Source organism: Rhinatrema bivittatum, chromosome 3 (assembly GCF_901001135.1).
Source record: "Rhinatrema bivittatum chromosome 3, aRhiBiv1.1, whole genome shotgun sequence".
NCBI lineage: Eukaryota > Metazoa > Chordata > Amphibia > Gymnophiona > Rhinatrematidae > Rhinatrema > Rhinatrema bivittatum.
This window is the reverse complement of record NC_042617.1, coordinates 404,938,771-404,957,136: the sequence shown is the minus strand read 5'-3', so window position 1 is coordinate 404,957,136 and position 18,366 is coordinate 404,938,771. Positions and strand designations below refer to the sequence as shown.

General features: G+C 46.4%; 1 protein-coding gene across 6 annotated transcripts in view; it reads left to right on the top strand.

Annotated features, from left to right (window-relative positions):
* The window catches only part of PHF3 (PHD finger protein 3), a 348,354-nt gene extending 344,318 nt beyond the window's left edge, over window positions 1–4,036 (top strand). For all 6 annotated transcript variants that reach the window (XM_029595668.1, XM_029595666.1, XM_029595667.1 and 3 more), the window contains one exon: window positions 950–4,036. In XM_029595668.1, the coding sequence (XP_029451528.1) occupies window positions 950–3,144 (2,195 nt within the window). In that variant the 3' untranslated portion in view covers window positions 3,145–4,036. The remainder of the gene's footprint in view (window positions 1–949) is intronic.
* The last annotated feature ends 14,330 nt before the right edge of the window (window positions 4,037–18,366 follow it).

Sequence of the window (18,366 nt, the reverse complement as noted above, 5' to 3'; positions counted from 1 at the left end):
GTTGACACTGTCATGTATCTAATTTCTTATTCTGAAAAAGCACCTGAATTTGGAATTCTTTCAGATTGTTTTAGATGTTTTAAGTAGCTTTGCCATACTTAGATGGAATAAGTTTTTCAAATTCCCTACTGTGCCTGCATTCAAATTTTCAAAGGGATATTCCCTGCAGAATATCTCTTTGACAATTTGGGAGATTTTGTGAAAGTTGAGTACTTGTGTACTCACAAAGTTTCAGAGTGAAGTGGCTGCACGTATTTATATGGTGCTTTCTACACCTCACCCCTTTTTTGTTTGAGTATGATGTACTTTCCCTTTGAAAATTGCTATGGGTATAAAGCATCCATGGATATTGCACCGGCATTTTTATGTAAAACAATTTGTGTTTAAAAATGATCTATGTGCTTTATTTTCTACTCCTGTGCAAAAGACATTCCTGGAAGTGCCTCCCCTAAATGCACCTAAAATAGGCGCATTGTGAAACAGTGTGCACACTTTTAGAGGCTTTGGGGCAGGAGGGGAGGGACTGTTTTCAAAATTGCATTCTACCTGGGTAAAAAACTTTTATCTGCATAAATGCCAAAAAAAAGTTGCCCTGTATACATTTTTTTTTTGTTTTATACACTTTCCAGCTTCTTCAAATGGACTCACTAATGCTCCAACTTTGTCACAACTTTACAGTATTATCATGAGTTAATTAACAGATCATGATCACAGTAGATATGTTCATGCTAAAGCAGAATATTAACTTTTTGAGACTGAGTGCAAGTTGTTGTCTTTTTATATTACACACAGAATATCTGCATATTTGTAGAAAATCTGACTAGGAATTATTCTGCCATTGCCAATGGATAGATTTAATCAACTGAATGCAAAATTGTAGTTAAGTCTTGCATGTTATCACAGTTAATGTACTATTTTGTTTTTAATTAATATTCTGGTGGTGTTATAGGGCTTGAAGCACATCGACCAAACCTGTTGCTGGCATTGATAATTCGTCAAAAACTGAAGAGGCAGCATAGCACAAGCCTCGATGATGAATCCCCTGGAAGTGTCTTAAGTAGCATTCCGCCAGAAAAAAGAAATAAAACAGATGCGTCTAATGAAGAAGAAGATGACGAAGATGAAAATGATTTTTTTAACTCCTTTACTGCTGTGTTACATAAGAACAGAAATAGATCCCAGCAGTCTGAAACTGAGGAAGTGCAAACAGTAGTAGAACCTGTACCTCCGATGATAAAACGTGAGCCACCAAAACCTCTAAGGTTTCTTCCTGGTGTCTTAGTTGGGTGGGAAAACCAGGCCTCTACTCTTGAATTAGCCAGCAAACCGTTACCTGTAGATGATATACTTCAGAGTCTTTTAGGTACGACAGAAAATGTGTTTGAATATAAAGAATCTATTTCAGATTTATTGACTACTGAAGAAAAGCCTTTATTAGATGAACAAACAAATATAAACACAGAAAAAACAGTGGATGTTGTAACTGCTGAAATTACAGAGACTGTATCTCAACTAGAGCCACAGGAATCAACTGAATCTGCAAAAGTATTACCTACATCGACAGCAGGAACTTCAAATACCACAGGAACATTAACATGCCTTAGTCTTAAGGGGAAACCACCAGATGTTTCTACTGAAGCATTTTTGGCTAATTTGCCTTCTGTGCAGGTGGACACAATAGAAACTGAAGAAAGTAAGGAGAAAGAGGCAAAATTTCCGTTGCCTGAGCAAGATATTTCAAATGAACCTGAAAGGACAAATTCTGGTTTAACTTCAGTCATATCCCATTCTAGTAAAGACATGGATAACAATGTTAACACAACTTCTGTAGAAAGCATAGCTATAAATATTTCTAGATCTCCAAAGTTTATTCATATTAAACGAGATCCAAGGCAGGCATTTGGAAGAAGCCAGCAGGTTGCTTCAGACTTTAAAGATGAGGAATGTAATAAAAATGAAGAAATTGCTAATCAGCTTAAAGAAAGAGACCAGATTTTAATGCCTGAAAATGAGCAAACTGGTCTAGGAAATCAGCCTTCAGGAGAAAAGGAACCACATTTTCATCAAACTGATATTTCAAAGGGTGGTATACAATATACACCACCAGTGGTTAGAAAAGATGAAAATTCAAATTCTTCAAAAATCGAAATCACAAAAGAGTTACAGGAAGATGCAGTAATGCAAAATGTGGACACCATGCAGTCATTCAAAAGAGGACCAGCGGGAAATACATTTCATGTTGAATCAGAAAATGCCGTTCATTCTGATTTTCTTTCCAAAGGATCTACGATTATTACAAGTGGAAACTTCTCTCAAGTTAGGCCTCAGCAGCCCAATTTTCAGCATCCTCCTCCCCCTCCATTTGCATTTCAGTCACCACCTCATTTCCCCCCACATGGTAGTGTTATGTTTGGATTTCCTCCTCATATACCACCTCCCCCTCTTCTTCCTCCAGGTTTTGGATTTCTGAGACCTCCATCATTGAGGTTTCATTCTGCAGAATCTGGTGTACCAAATCCTATGGTACCTTGGCCTCCTGTCCATTTATTAGGTCCAGCACCACATTATATTGGACCTGTTGCACATGGACCGCCATTGACTCATGAGCAGTCAAGATATTCAGGATCACAAAAGTTTTATCATAGCAAAGACAACCGGGGACAAGAACGACGCCACAGTGATCCATGGGATAGGCAAGACCAACATTTGGAAAGAGGTTTCAGTAGTGCAAGTAGTCAACGTAGACAGAGGTTTTATAGTGATTCCCACCGTCAAAGGAGAGAGCGACAGCATGAAAAAGAATTGAATACTGATAGATACTGGGATCAGGATTCTGAAAGAAATAGACGGAGAGAGAGAGACAGAAATCAGGAAAAAGAGAAAGATAGAAAAAAAAGAGAAGACGTTCATAAAGATAAAGAAAGATCACGATTGTCGCATAGTGACAGAAGTTCTGATAGTAAAACATCAAGAGATAGTAGAAATCCAGAAAGGCACACAAATAAACTTAAAAGTGAGGAGCGTGTTCATGATAAAGAGAGAGAAAAAAGTAGGGATAGAAATCGAGAAAAAGAAGGGGGAAAGGATAGAGACAGGCACCATAAAGACAGGGATCATAGTGATCGAGGCAAAAACAAAAGGTAAAATATGCAGGTTGTGAAAACGATTTTAATTAACTGCTCAAGATGTGTTCTGAAATTTTATATGGATGCCTGCTAGGTTTGTGCCATCTTTTCTATTCATTTTTGGTATTTTACATAAAGTCTGTGTTCTGGTACAAACTAAATACCAAATCTCACCCTCTCTTACATTATACCAACTATCTTTAGAAATAGAAATTTAATAAACAAAGTTTTATGTTGCTGTATATTCAGATTTACAGATTATTTCTCTTTATATGCAATAAAGGCTTAGAAATTTGCTTTCAGATTTGATAAGAATGTCTGAGTGCACATATACTTACTGCTTCTATGCTTTTTTTCCTTCTATGATGCTCCAGTTAATTTTTAAGAAAGTGGTTCATACAGTTTTATTTTTGCATTGCACTGTTTTAAAGGACTGTAATGAGATTAACTTCCCCAAGTCATGATTTGAAACAATACATAAAACACCATAAGGACACTTTACTTTTGGGCAAATGGTGTTCTAATCCTTTTCTTTTTCTGTAATTTCCAAGAAAATGTATAAAGTGGTTGTGCCCATGTTTTAAATCCTAAACTGTCCTATCTTTTTTCTCTAAATTGCACTTGTTTAGTAAAATTTTCTTTTCTATATATATACATTTTTTAATTCTACAATTTCATAGTATAGTCATTGATGCATTTTGATTTTCCAACCTGTTTGCGCTTCAATTACTTGAATATCTAAGCTTGTACATTTTGTGTTTTGCTATCCTTTTTACTATAAAATGTAAATATTTTAAGGGATATTTTGATTCTAAAAATGATAAAATCTTTCTCACATACTGTGTCTGATTCATAGGTGTGAATATCTGCTTTAAATATGTATAATAAGTAAAGGATGTTGTAAAACCTCACTGGTTGTTCTTCACACTAGTGTTTATTTTTACAACCTCTCATTTATACAAGTATTGTCTTCAATAGACCAGTTTAAATTCTTTGCAGTTGACATACATTGAATATATATATATATCTATGTATCTGTCTCTGTATATATACATGTATAGATATATATATATAGAGAGAGAGAGAACTTATATAAGTGGTTCCTATCAGTCTCATAACAGCTCTAGGGAAGGAATTAAATTTCATTTTCAAATACAGTGTTTTTTCAATTAATGATTTTTTCACTCATTGATTTGAGATATCCATAACTCAGTATTGATCAAATCACGTTAATAGTGGAAATATCGCATTCACAACTGATTTCCAATATGTAATGGTTAGCAATAATGTATTTTGTCACATGTAAATTACATTTTGTTTAATTAGTTTATGTACCTGCAATTATCTCTGTCATCAACCACTGTGAAGGTAACTTAAGTAAGTGATGACATGAGGTAAACTATGGTTGCATCTCTGCTTTCTCATTTAAAAACAGTACTTAGATGCAAAAACAAGACAGACTATATAACTACCCAAGATGGATTCTATTTTTTCATACATCATGTGATGGGGGGGGTGTTTATGTAGCTTAATTGTTGATGGTGGTTAATAACAGTATATTGAAGGATTGAGGTCTTAAACATTGTTATGAGTGAGGGGAGGGGCTTCCATATTTAATGAAATATGAGAGCACTTTGTATTTACATGCTGTATATTTTCTGCTGCTACTACTGAAAATTAATACTTGAATAACCAGTCTTAACTCACTTTTATTGTCAGTGTCAAAGCATAAACTTTATTTTCTAGTACAGGGTAAACTTACATATTCCAGCATTGTGTTAAATAGTACATTCCTTTTATTTCATGTATAGCAAGATTATCAGTATTAAAGGGCATTTCTTTTTCTTGATAAGATTTTTTTATTAAATAAAGGATCATGGGAACAATAAAATAGGCTCTCAAAGGAAAGCAGTAGTTTTTTGTTTTGTTTTTAATATGTCCTGTTTCTACTAGTCTGAAGCTGCAACACTGATGACAAGCTCAACGGAACCAATGACAACCTTTGTGGCAAAAGTTTCCATGATGTCTCACTCCTCTCAGGATCTCTTCTGCTACTATTCTTCCCTCAGTCATCGTGTTGATTTGCTGATATGCAGTTGTAGAATCCTTATGCTGCAGGCTTCTATTTTACATGTGGCAGACCACTTATTCCCATGGTTCAGCTCAGAGCTCTTTTTATTGTTGCAGTGATTGAGGCCGTTGGATAAAACACATTACTGGAACTTAAAGCAGAATAAGAGGTATGGTCTTGGGTCCAGGGTTTCCAAAAATTTCAGGATCGGTTGGGAACACTACAGGGTTATGGGCTATGTTTTCAGATCTGAAATAATAGGTGGTAGCTAACCAGATCATCCTTGGTCACACTTCTGTGGGACAGAACTGCCTGGGGCAGGAGGGAAATTGGCTTCAGTGCCAAGGTAATCTGTATAAACTGCAGGGGTGAGTACCAGCTCAGTTTGATTTTGAAAGGCAGTCTTAATTTTTCCCCCATAAGGAAATCAGAAGAGGACGACTAAGGTCTTTCCTTGTCTGAATTGTCAGGAACAGATGTTTCGCTTTAGTACGTGATAATATACCTGTTATGAGAAGGAGCAGATTAGAATAGTGAAGATATTGACAGGACCTGATGAGACTCAGTTTTCTGGGTGATTCTATTGACTTAATGAGTGCTTTGAGCAGGGCTCTTAAAGTGGTGGAGAGATGGGTAAATCGGGGTTACTGCCCTAGGTCCTCCACTTTGAGGGGAGGCTCCATGCTGCCATGAAAGCCACCCCCAGCACTATAATTTCCTGTTGGTACTGTCTGGCATTTGACATCCCTTCACATGATGAAGTTTCCATGTTCTCACAGGACAAGCAGGATGGTTGTCCTCACAAATGGGTGACATCGAGGATGGAGCCCACCACGGAAAACTTCTGTCAAAGTTTAAACAGAACTTTGACTGGCCCCTACTGGGCATGCCCAGCAAGGCACTGACCCTGCAGCCAGCAGGGGTCTCCCTTCAGTCTTCTTTTTTCCGCGCAGCAGCTGCCACGCGGTGAAAGGAGCTCTCTTACCACGTTCCTGACAGGAATTCGGTTTTTTCTTTCCGAAGAAAATTTGCCCCTCAGGGGTCTCCCTTCGACAAATTTTTGTCACCTCCGCGAAAGCCGGTAAGTTTTTTGCCAATTTTCATCGACTGCCGTCGATTTTGGCCCTAGAGGCCTGTTGGCACTTACCAATCCCGCGGCTAAATTTGGCCCTAGGCCATGGCGACGGGGTTCCGTCGTTGTCCGGATTGCACCCGGACTATGTCAATCACAGATCCCCATCGGGTCTGTGTTCTATGTTTGGGAAGTGAGCATGATGTCCTGACTTGCACTAAATGTGCCCTAATGACACCTAAGGGTCGTAAAGCCAGGATGGAGAAGATGGGGCTCCTCTTCCATGCACCCACCCCAACGCCATCGATAGCATCGACGTCATCGGAACCGGCACCGTCGAAGTTGCACCACCATCGTCAACCCTCCGGTGACCGTCCTCCACCGATGACTTCTCGGCCGTCGACTCCTGTCCCCTCCCCGGATGGGCGAGGAGATCGGAAGGATAAGCATCGCCATCGACGGCACAAGTCTCGGCCCGTCGAGGATCCACAACCATCGACCTCTGAACAGGCCGAGCCACCGACGAAAAAGCCTCGGTCAGACCTGGCACCGTCCACGTCTCGTTCGCAGGCACCGAGGAAACCCTCACCCTCCCGGGGTGCGGGGGCCGTGATCCCACCGGTTACGGTGGTACTTCCGGCCCTGCCTCAGCCTCCCTCTCCCGTCGAGCCGGGTATGGTTACCCCTGGTCTCCGGGCAGAACTGGACCGGCTGGTCCAGGAGGCCATCGAGAATGCGATGCGAAGATTCCAGCCTCCACCGGCACCGCCTCCGGCACCGATTCCGGCACCGCCTCAGGCACCGACCTCAGCACCGACTCTGCCACCGAGGAGGGAACCGACCACCGAGCCTCTAGTGGAAGCGTTGGCACCGATACTAAATCGTATGGAGGCACTCATGCGAGCCCTTCCATCGGTGATTCCAGTAGCACCGACTACACCATCATCTCCGGAAGGACATTCATCGACAGGAGAAACACCGTTCCGGATTCCCCCGTCCGGTGTCGTTCCATCGGTGCCTTCACATACCTTTCCACCGATTTATCCTTCGGCTCCATCGATTCCAAGATCGGCACCGATTCCATCGGTAGCCCCGAAGCCCTCGATGCCGTTCACAGTTCCGCTTGCAGCACCGATTCCATCGATGCCTTTGGATCCTCTACCAGGTCCTTCAGGACTGCAAGCCCTACATGATCCTTATGATACCTGGGGTGATGATACATCTTCAGATACAGATTTACCATCCCCACCATCTCCTACAGAGAGTAGAAAACGATCTCCTCCTGAAGATCTCTCCTTTATAAATTTTGTAAAGGAGATGTCAGAAATTGTGCCTTTTCAGCTGCAATCTGAGACCGATGACAGGCACCAAATGATGGAGCTGCTCCAATTTCTGGATGCCCCAAAAATTATCGCTTCCATCCCCATTCACCAGGTATTTCTGGATCTTTTAAAGAAAAACTGGGAATCACCTTCATCTGTGTCGCCAGTTAATAAAAAAGCTGACTCAACATACCTCGTTCAGTCAGCACCAGGATTTCAAAAGTCTCAACTGGATCATCGCTCTGTTGTAGTTGAGTCTGCGCAAAAGAAGGCCAAGCGCCTAAAACCACACTCTTCCACTCCCCCTATCAAGGACAACAAATTCCTTGATAGTGTGGGAAGGAAAGTGTATCATGGGGCTATGTTGATATCTCGCATAGCTTCATACCAACTTTATATGACTCAATACAACAGAGCTATCCTTAAACAGATGCAGGACTACGCTGACACATTACCGGACCAATACCAGCCACAGCTTCAAGCCCTCCTTCACAAAGGATTTGAAGCTGGGAAGCACGAGATCAGAACGGCCTACGATATCTTCGATGCTTCCACGAAAGTCTCAGCTACTGCCATCTCAGCCAGACGTTGGGCTTGGTTAAAATCATCCAACCTTCGCCCAGAGGTCCAGGATCGTCTAGCCGATTTACCCTGCTTGGGGGACAATCTGTTCGGAGAACAGATTCAACAGATTGTGGCGGAATTGAAGGATCACCACGAGACGTTGAAACAACTTTTGTCTGTTCCATCTGAGGTATCCTCCAAACCACCACCTAAGAAGGACTCTAAAAAGTCATTCTTTCGGCCACGTCGTTATTACCCTCCGTCGACTAGGCCTCGTCCGGCTCGATCCTCCACCAGACCTCAGCTACGCCAACCTCGGAAACAAAGACCTGCTGTAGCCCCACCTCCCGGGCCTGCGGCAGGCCTTTGACTTCCCGACACGGAGCACATGCCATATCCCACTCCCCCACATCCCTGTGGGGGGTCGTCTGTGCCACTTTTTACAGCATTGGATACGGATTACCTCAGACCAGTGGGTGCTGGCAATTATCGCACAGGGTTACCACCTCAATTTCATAACTCTTCCGACAGACTCCCCGCCTCTTCAAGCGTGGAGTCTATCCAGCCACTTCACTCAATTACAACAGGAAGTATCCCTCCTTTTGCAATCAAATGCTATAGAACCTGTCCCTCCCTCTCAACGAGGCAAGGGATTTTACTCCAGGTACTTCCTAATTCCAAAGAAGTCAGGAGGGCTACGTCCAATTTTGGACCTTCGGGCCCTCAACAAGTACCTTCAAAAAGAAAAGTTCAAGATGGTAACCCTGGGCACGTTACTCCCTCTGCTGCAAAAAGGGGATTGGCTATGCTCCCTCGACCTCAAGGAAGCTTATACCCATATTGCGATAACACAATCCCATCGCAAATATCTGCGGTTTCTAGTAGGCCGCGACCATTATCAATACCGAGTACTGCCTTTCGGTCTGGCATCTGCTCCACGAGTCTTCACCAAATGCCTCGTAGTTGTAGCAGCATTCCTCAGGAAGGAAGGTGTCCACGTATACCCCTATCTGGACGATTGGCTAATCAGGGCCTCCACCCCTCAGATTGCCCGGTCCTCCCTACAATTGACAATCAACACACTCCTTTCCTTAGGGTTTCTTGTCAATTACGAGAAATCTTGCTTCGTCCCATCTCAAACCTTATCTTTCATTGGGGCAGACTTGGACACCTTACAGGCAAAGGCCTACCTTCCGCTTCAACGGGTCCAAACTCTCATGTCCCTAGCTCACCAGCTCCAATCTCAAGACACGGCCACGGCTCGCCAGTTCCTCATTCTCCTAGGACACATGGCATCCTCGGTTCAAGTCACTCCCATGACCCGACTAGCCATGAGAGTAACACAATGGACTCTACGACACCAATGGATTCAAGCTTTTCAGCCTCTGTCCTCCATAGTCACAGTCACACAAGCGCTGCGCCTATCCTTAACCTGGTGGACGACTCAGGTCAACCTCCTTCAGGGCTTACCCTTTCTTCCACCGGATCCGCAAGTAATCCTAACCACCAACGCTTCTCACATCGGTTGGGGAGCCCATGTGGACAACTTTCAAACCCAAGGGTTATGGTCCAACGAGGAAGCCGAACACCAGATCAATTTCCTGGAACTTCGAGCAATCCGCTATGCGCTCCGCACTTTCAAAGATCATCTCTTTCATCAGATAATCTTAATCCAGACGGACAACCAAGTGGCCATGTGGTACATAAACAAGCAGGGAGGCACAGGCTCCTTCCTTCTGTGTCAGGAAGCTGCGCAGATCTGGGCGGAAGCCCTCTCCCACTCCATGTACCTCAGGGCCACTTACCTGCCGGGAGTAGACAATGTATTGGCAGACCGGCTGAGCCGTGTCTTCCGACCGCACGAGTGGTCACTCGATCCTCTGGTAGCGACCTCTCTGTTTCACAAGTGGGGTTCTCCCCGCATAGACCTCTTTGCGTCCCCTCAGAACCACAAAGTGGACGATTACTGCTCTCTCATTCGGAGCCAGAACTCTCGGCCGAGGGATGCATTCTCCCTCAAGTGGACAACCGGTCTGCTCTACGCATTCCCCCCACTTCCTCTTGTGTCAAAGACTCTCGTGAAGCTACGCCAGGACGGAGGAACCATGATCCTGATAGCACCTTACTGGCCACGCCAAGTATGGTTTCCAATACTCCAGGATCTCTCCATCCGCAGGCACATTCCTCTGGGAAAGGACCCGCATCTGCTCACTCAAAACGACGGATGCCTCCTCCATCCCAACCTCCAAGCCTTGTCCCTGACGGCATGGATGTTGAAAGGTTAGTCCTTCAGCCTTTCAACCTTTCACATTCCGTTTCTCGAGTCCTGATAGCTTCACGAAAGCCTTCCACAAGAAAGTCTTACTCATACAAATGGAAAAGGTACACATCATGGTGCACTTCTCAGTCCCTTGATCCCCTTTCCTGTCCAATTTCCAAATTCTTGGACTATTTATGGCATCTCTCTGAATCAGGTCTTAAAACCTCTTCCATTAGGATGCATGTCAGTGCGGGTAGCCGCCTTCCATAAAGGTGTACAGGGTGTCCCTATTTCAGTACAACCCCTAGTAACACGTTTTCTTAAAGGCTTGCTCCATCTGAAGCCACCCTTACGGCCTCCGGCCCCATCCTGGGACCTTAATCTGGTTCTTGGTCGTCTAATGAAACCTCCTTTCGAACCTCTGCACTCCTGTGAGTTAAAGTATCTCACATGGAAAGTGTTATTCCTTTTGGCTATCACTTCAGCTCGCAGGGTTAGTGAATTACAGGCCCTAGTTACCTATCCGCCTTACACTAAACTCCTGCAGGACCGGGCGGTACTCCGCACTCACCCTAAATTTTTACCTAAGGTAGTTTCTGAGTTTCATATCAATCAATCCATAATACTACCTATCTTTTTTCCCAGGCCCCACTCCAACTCCGGGGAACAAACTCTGCATACCCTAGACTGTAAACGAGCTCTAGCTTTTTATCTAGACCGTACAGTTGCTCACAGGAAGAGCACTCAATTATTTGTCTCTTTCCATCCTAACAAGTTAGGACAACCTGTGGGTAAGCAGGCTCTTTCCTCCTGGTTGGCGGACTCCATTGCTTTCTGCTATGAGCAAGCGGGCATTCCTTTTCAAGACCGTGTCAAAGCACACTCTGTGAGGGCCATGGCTACGTCAGTGGCACACCTTCGATCGGTGCCGCTTCCTGACATCTGCAGGGCTGCAACCTGGAGTTCTCTCCATACCTTTGCAGCCCACTATTGTTTGGACAAAGCTGGAAGACAGGACTCCATCTTCGGCCAATCTGTCTTGCGTAACCTTTTTCCAACGTGATGTACCAACACCCTTCCACCTTCCCGGTAGGGTGCGGATGCCCTTTACCAAATTCCACCCCAGTTGTAGTGCCTGTTGCACGTCGTTGGGTGCATTTGGTGCAAGTCAGGACATCCTCAGCTCGGTACTCACCCATTTGTGAGGACAACCATCCTGCTTGTCCTGTGAGAAAGCAAATGTTGCTTACCTGATGTAACAGGTGTTCTCACAGGACAGCAGGATGTTAGTCCTCACGAAACCCGCCCGCCACCCCGCGGTGTTGGGTTTGTTTTGTTTTTACTTTCTAGGCACTGCCTGTAGCTTTGAACATCAGACTGAAGGGAGACCCCTGCTGGCTGCAGGGTCAGTGCCTTGCTGGGCATGCCCAGTAGGGGCCAGTCAAAGTTCTGTTTAAACTTTGACAGAAGTTTTCCGTGGTGGGCTCCATCCTCGATGTCACCCATTTGTGAGGACTAACATCCTGCTGTCCTGTGAGAACACCTGTTACATCAGGTAAGCAACATTTGCTTTCTGAAAGATGGAGAAATCTGCAGTGAGCAAGCTTGAGATGATCCAGAGAGGACACCTACCCATGTTCTTCAATCTTGGAGGGGGGGGTTTATTCTCGTCCTACTCTTCAATCCCAGCCCACCCCCCACTCTGGTAGTCTTGCTGTGGACTGCTGCTTCACAACTCTGCTCTCTCCCACAGTCATCCCTAGATTGAAGACAACCCCCCAGTTTTTTCAAAAGTATTATAGCACCTACAGTTCTATCCTGGAAGAGAAAGTGGACAAGGTCTCATAGCCCCTCAAGAGTTTTTGCTACCTTCAGTGCCATCTGAAGAAGGAAATATAATGTCCTCCAGGGAGATGCCCTGACCCAGAAATAAAGGAAGAGCTGAAAATCATTTATTTGCATAATTCAAAGAGGACTGTTTACCAGATGGATGACATTAATCCTGGTTTTGGAGGCAAAGGTGTTAAGATAGGAAGGCAGATCCCATTCTAGAGACACCTTTTAGTCCAAAAAAAGCTTAGGAGTAGATTTTAAATACTTGCGCGATCGCGTATTTTTGTTCGCGCACCAGGCGCAAACAAAAGTATGCTGGATTTTATAAGATACGCCCGGCTAACCCCCCCCCCCCCCCCCCACCACCTTTGTCGGCAAAGTTACCACGCCCCCGGGCTGGCGCCATGCCCCTAGGCCCACCCCCTCCCGCCCCTTTTCAAAAGCCCCGGGACTTACGCGCGTCCCGGGGCTTTACGCGCGCCGGCGGCCTATGCAAAATAGCCTTTAAAAATCCGCCCCTTACTGTTCATCCGAAGGTAAGAGAGAAATTAAGAATGGACTTCCCCAAACCATAAAGCAGTCATCCTTTGGTATCTGTTCAGACTCATCAGCATCCTAAGGGAGGATATGGTCCAGTTAGGTTAGGCAATTTAATGGCTTTTCCTGTAGAAAAGACAGCATCCTTGAAGGATGGTATAGGTAGGTATGTGATAATATTTCTAAAGTTGAATTTATAAACTTAATGGAACTATATTATATATATGTTATTTTATATCACATAGTATTTTTAGATTACAAGGCCCAAGTATATCACTGAATAGACATTGATAAAGAGCCCCTGATCGTAGAGAGAGACCAACATGGGTTTAGATTTCTCTGAATTTAATTACTGTAGGTGCTAAATTTATTCTAGATGGCCTATGACCTTGTAGGCAGAATCTGTTGAGGCTATAACATCTGGGATCTTAGCCAGGATAGGTCTATAGCTAAACCAGTGGTTAGTTGATTTTATTTTTTCTAAAGCATATGTGAAAGGATTACCTTTTGAAGGTAAACATCATTTTAGGTCATGTTTAGATAAGATTGTTATGCATTCATATATTTGTATTGAATTTGAAAAAATATTTTTATATGCAGAATTTAAATATCATAATATTACCTCACCTACAAGGATTCTACCACTATAATGTAAAATAAGAAACATGACGACAAAAAAAAAAGATCTTTCCTAGCGTGTAGCAGATGGACTCAGGACCAATAGGTATAGTGTGCTCCTGATAACAGTTGGAGATGGAGTCGGATTTCAATCTGACGTCAGCGCTTCATATACCCTTGCAGGAAGCTCTGCTGTTCAGTATTTTCCGTTCGAGACTCTATACATGCTTGCACAGTGTTAGAGTATTCAAACCAAAGAAGAAATCTTATCACCACAGGAGAGCGGGGCTCGTCTGGAGAGGTACCTAAGGGTCCCTCCCCCAGTTGAGAATTCCCGAGGTGATTTCCGAGATCCCTCAGAGGTAGGCCTCAGTCCTGTAGCTGGTTCCCGGCTTGGACTTAGCCCCCAGCAACGGGAGCAACTGAGAGGCATTGGGTGCAAGACCGAGCACGGCGGTGAAGGTACATTTCCCTCTCTCCCCCGCAGCCAGAGACCACCCGGAAAGAAACCGGGAAACGCCAAGACAAGGTAAGGAAGAAAACTTTTTCTAAGTCTCCAAGGCTCAAATAGCCGCACAGATCGCCGCACAGATCGTCTGTACCATCAGGTTGATCAGCCCAGGCCGGGCTAGACCCTGATCAGATACGAGGGCCCTCCCACGTGGAGACCCTCAAGGGTGGTCACCATCTTGGTCACCGCTCTGCCTATCTGAATCGTGCGCACAGAGGTGAGCCAGGCGCACAAATTACTCGTGCGCCACAGCGGCATGTGGATAGGTGCCGTACGCACAGCTACATACACAACTCTGCCGGGCGCACAAGTTAAGGCTGCGCACAGCGGCGCTCACATCTCAGTGAGCACGCATCCTGGCCTACACGCACATCTTGGGTGCACCCGGAGCACATAGCTAAGCCTCCTGGCGGCACATTAAATGCACAGACCGGGGTTTCAACTACCTACGCGCACCAAACCATGGCACCACTGCCCAGCCTGCCACATAAGAGCTGCGCAGCACGAGGAGGCCACGGCCCTGTCTACAGTGTGAGGAGGCCCTGGGTAGAACCTGTACAAAGTCCTCCCCAGCCAATATAGTAATCCGGATCCACTGATAGTACCCCCGGACGTCTCTATCCCCAGCATGACACCCCCCCCCCTCTCAAATGGGGTCCCTGGGAAACGTGGTTTTCAATTTAGACCCAGGATCCTTCTGAGTAGAATTCTTTAAGGGTCTACATACCTTTGTCCACATGCAACTGCCACCAATGACACAGACACATCCTCCACCAGAGTACCCTAGCCTCCCAGGGCCCTCTAGGCCTCACAGAGATGTGCCCCCCCCCCCCCCCCCCCCAGCCAAAAGCCTCACCATAGGGGACATGGACACCTCGGACGAGGATCAAGACGTCCTGGAGGAAGGGGAAATACCTTCAGGAACAGAACCTTACCAAACCATGAGACATTTCTTCTCCAAGGACGAGCTACCAAATCTCGTGACTCTCAGCTTGAAGGAACTCACCATCCCAGGCACATGTGCCACAGGGGAACCAACGACGAACCCTCTCCTAGAAGGGCTCCATCAAGCCTCCCGCCATTTCCCTTTGCTGCAAGCTGTACAACAGCTGATCGACTTGGAATGGGATGCTCAGGAGACCAGCTTCAAAGGGGGCGGGCTGGAAGCCCTATATCCACTGGAACCCTCAGCCAAAGATCTGGGGTTCCCCAAAGTGGAAGCCATGGTCTGCGCGGTCACAAAGCGCACTACCATTCCAGTGGAAGGAGGGGCGGCACTCAAGGATGCCCAGGACAAACATCAGGAATCCATCCCTAAATAGTCATTCGACGTATCAGCCATGTCGCTGCAGATTGCGGCCTGCTGCACCGTGGTGACATGTGCCTGCTTATCAATGACCAGGAATGCTACCACGCCCATCGAAGCGCTAGAACCAGCAATATCCTTCCTCACAGATGTGACCTCTGACCTGGTGCTCATCTCATCCAGAGTGGCAGCCAGAAGGCAACTCTGGCTCCGAAGCTGGTCAGCCAACACAACTTCCATGACGAAACTCACGAGAATGCCCTTTAAAGGAGCCCTCCTGTTCGGAAGCGAGCTGGAGAAGTTAGCTGAAAAATTGGGCAAATCTCTAGTACCTCAGCTACCGGAGGACAAGAACAAAAGCCAATGCCCCTCTCCCCGATTACCTAAGGGCAGAGGATCCCAGCGTTTTAGACCCTACAAGAGTACATACCAAGCACCTCACCCCGCAGGCAGGGGCCAGTACTTTCGGGACAAACAACAAGAGGGGAGCCGGCTCTGGTCCAGGCCCCAGCCACGCCCCACAATGAGAATCATCCGACCCATCCACAGGAAGAAGCCATAGGAGTTAGGCTTGCCCTATTCTACCAAAGATGGGTCGAGATAACAGCGGACAAATGAGTCCTAACCATCATCCTAGAGGGTTACCATCTGGACTTCCACAACATCCCTCCGGACAAGTTCGTGAAATCTCCTTGCCATGCATCCTCCAAGAGGACGGCAGTGGAAACCACATTGGCCAAATTACTTGTTCGTGAAATCTCCTTGCCATGCATCCTCCAAGAGGACGGCAGTGGAAACCACACTGGCCAAATTACTTGTCCTAAAGGCCATAACACCGGTGCCCACCCAGCAGCAAAATACTGTGCACTATTCCATCTATTTTATCGTCCCCAAGAAAGAGGGAATGTTCCGGCCCATACTGTACAAGTCGGTCAACCGCTACCTGAGGGTACCACACTTCCGTATGGAAACCCTGCGCTCGGTCATAAGGGCAATACAGCCGGGAGAATTCCTTACATCCCTGGACCTGTCAGAAGCCTACCTGCACATCCCAGTCCATCCTGAGCATCAGCGCTTCCTACGCTTCACGATCCTGGACTACCAGTTCCAGGCGCTACCCTTCGGGCTAGCCCAGCCCCCCCCCAGACGTTCACCAAAATCATGGTGGTAGTGGCGGCGACACTGAGGAAAGAAGGAATCCTTGTACATCCATATCTGGATGATTGGCGACACTGAGGAAAGAAGGAATCCTTGTACATCCATATCTGGATGATTGGCTGATCAGGGCAAAATTTCCAGAGGAAAGTCATCAGGCGACCACCAGAGTCAAGACTCTACTGGGTCGTCAGCACAAACAAGAGCTGTCTGCAGCCCTCCCAATCTCTAGAATACTTGGGAGTCCGGTTCAACACCAAACAAGACAAGGTCATTCTTCCCCCTACAAGGAGGAGAAAACTGATGAACCAATTGCGAAACCTGCTTGGAGGTCTCCGCCCTAAAGTATGGGACTACCTCCAAGTCCTCAGCCTCATGACAACCCTGGCAAGAGCTCACATGTGACCGCTACAGCGCTCCCTACTGTCACGATGGAACCCAATATCCCAGGACTACTCCGTTCGCCTCCAGCTCCCAGAGGAAGTGCGGAACCAGCTCCAATGGTGGCTACAAGAAGACCATCTAAGCAAGGGAGTAGGGCTATCCCCACCGACCTGGATCTTGCTTACCACGGATGTGAGCCTACAACGGTGGGGAGCCCACTGCCAGGAACTGATGGCCCAGGGGCAATGGGACCAAGGAAGAGTCGGGGTGGAATATCAACAGACTGGAAGCCTGGGCGGTCAGACTAGCCTGCCTACGGTTCAGTCATAGACTCCAGGGCAAATCTGTCAGTCATGTCGGACAACACTACAACAGCGGCCTACATCAACCGCCAGGGAGGAACCAAAAACCAACAGGTGTCCCTGGAAATAGATCCCCTAGTGGCGTGGTCGGAAGCAAACCTACAAGGGATCTCAGCCACCCACATTGTGGGAAAAGACAACGTTACTGCGGACTACCTCAGCAGAGAGAGTCTAGACCCAGGGGAATGGATGCTGTCGTCCACAGCCTTCCAGTTGATAGAAAGCTGCTGGGGAACCCCAGCTATAGATCTCCTGGCAATTCAGTCCAACGCCCAAGTCCCCAATTTCTTCAGTCACAGACGAGAACCACAATCGCAAGGGATCGATGCCCTCGTCCAGACCTGGCCACAGGAAAACCTGCTATTCACCTTCCCCCTGTGGCCACTACTGGGCGGGATTATCTGCAAGATAGAACACCACAGGGGGCTAGTACTTCTAGTGGCCCTGGACTGGCCAAGAAGGCCGAGGTTTGCAGACATGTGAAGACTCTTGACTGGGAGCCCTCTCCCTCTACCCCCACACAAGGATCTGCTCAAGCAAGGCCCGATCCTCCACGAAGACCCAACTGTATTCTCTCTTACGGTCTGGCCATTGAGAGGACACGCCTGAAGAATAGCGGATACTCGGTGGCAGTGATTTGACACCCTGCTCTGAGCACGCAAGTTTTCCACATCTTTAACCTACATACAAATCTAGAAAATATTTGAAGCCTGATGTGAAGAACGTGACATCCTGCTGTGGACAGTCAAAATTCCCATGATCCTGGAATTTCTGCAGGACAGCTTGAAGAAGGGGTAGTCTCTCAACTCCATCAAGGTTCAACTGGCTGCGTTGGCCTGCTTCAGAGCCAAAATGGATGGCATCAGTCTAGTTTCCCATCCAGACATCTCCCGCTTCCTGAGAGCGGTTAAGCAAATCCGATCACCACTAAAGTGGCCAGTACCCCTATGGAATCTCAATGTAGTACTCTACTTCCTAGCGGGAGCTTCTTTTAGACCCTTACGTGGTCTGTCCCTACGGCTCCTGACCTTGAAGACTGCATTCCTAGTGGCAATATGTTCAGCCCGTCGCATCTCCGAACTTCAAGTACTATCCTGTCGGGAACCGTTCCTCAGATTCACACAGGATCCATACAGCTACGCACTGTCCCCTCCTTCCTTCCAAAGGTAGCTTCTCATTTCCACCTAAACCAGACCATCTTGCTGCCATCTCCAGACGAGCATAAGGACTCTGAAGACTCACGTCT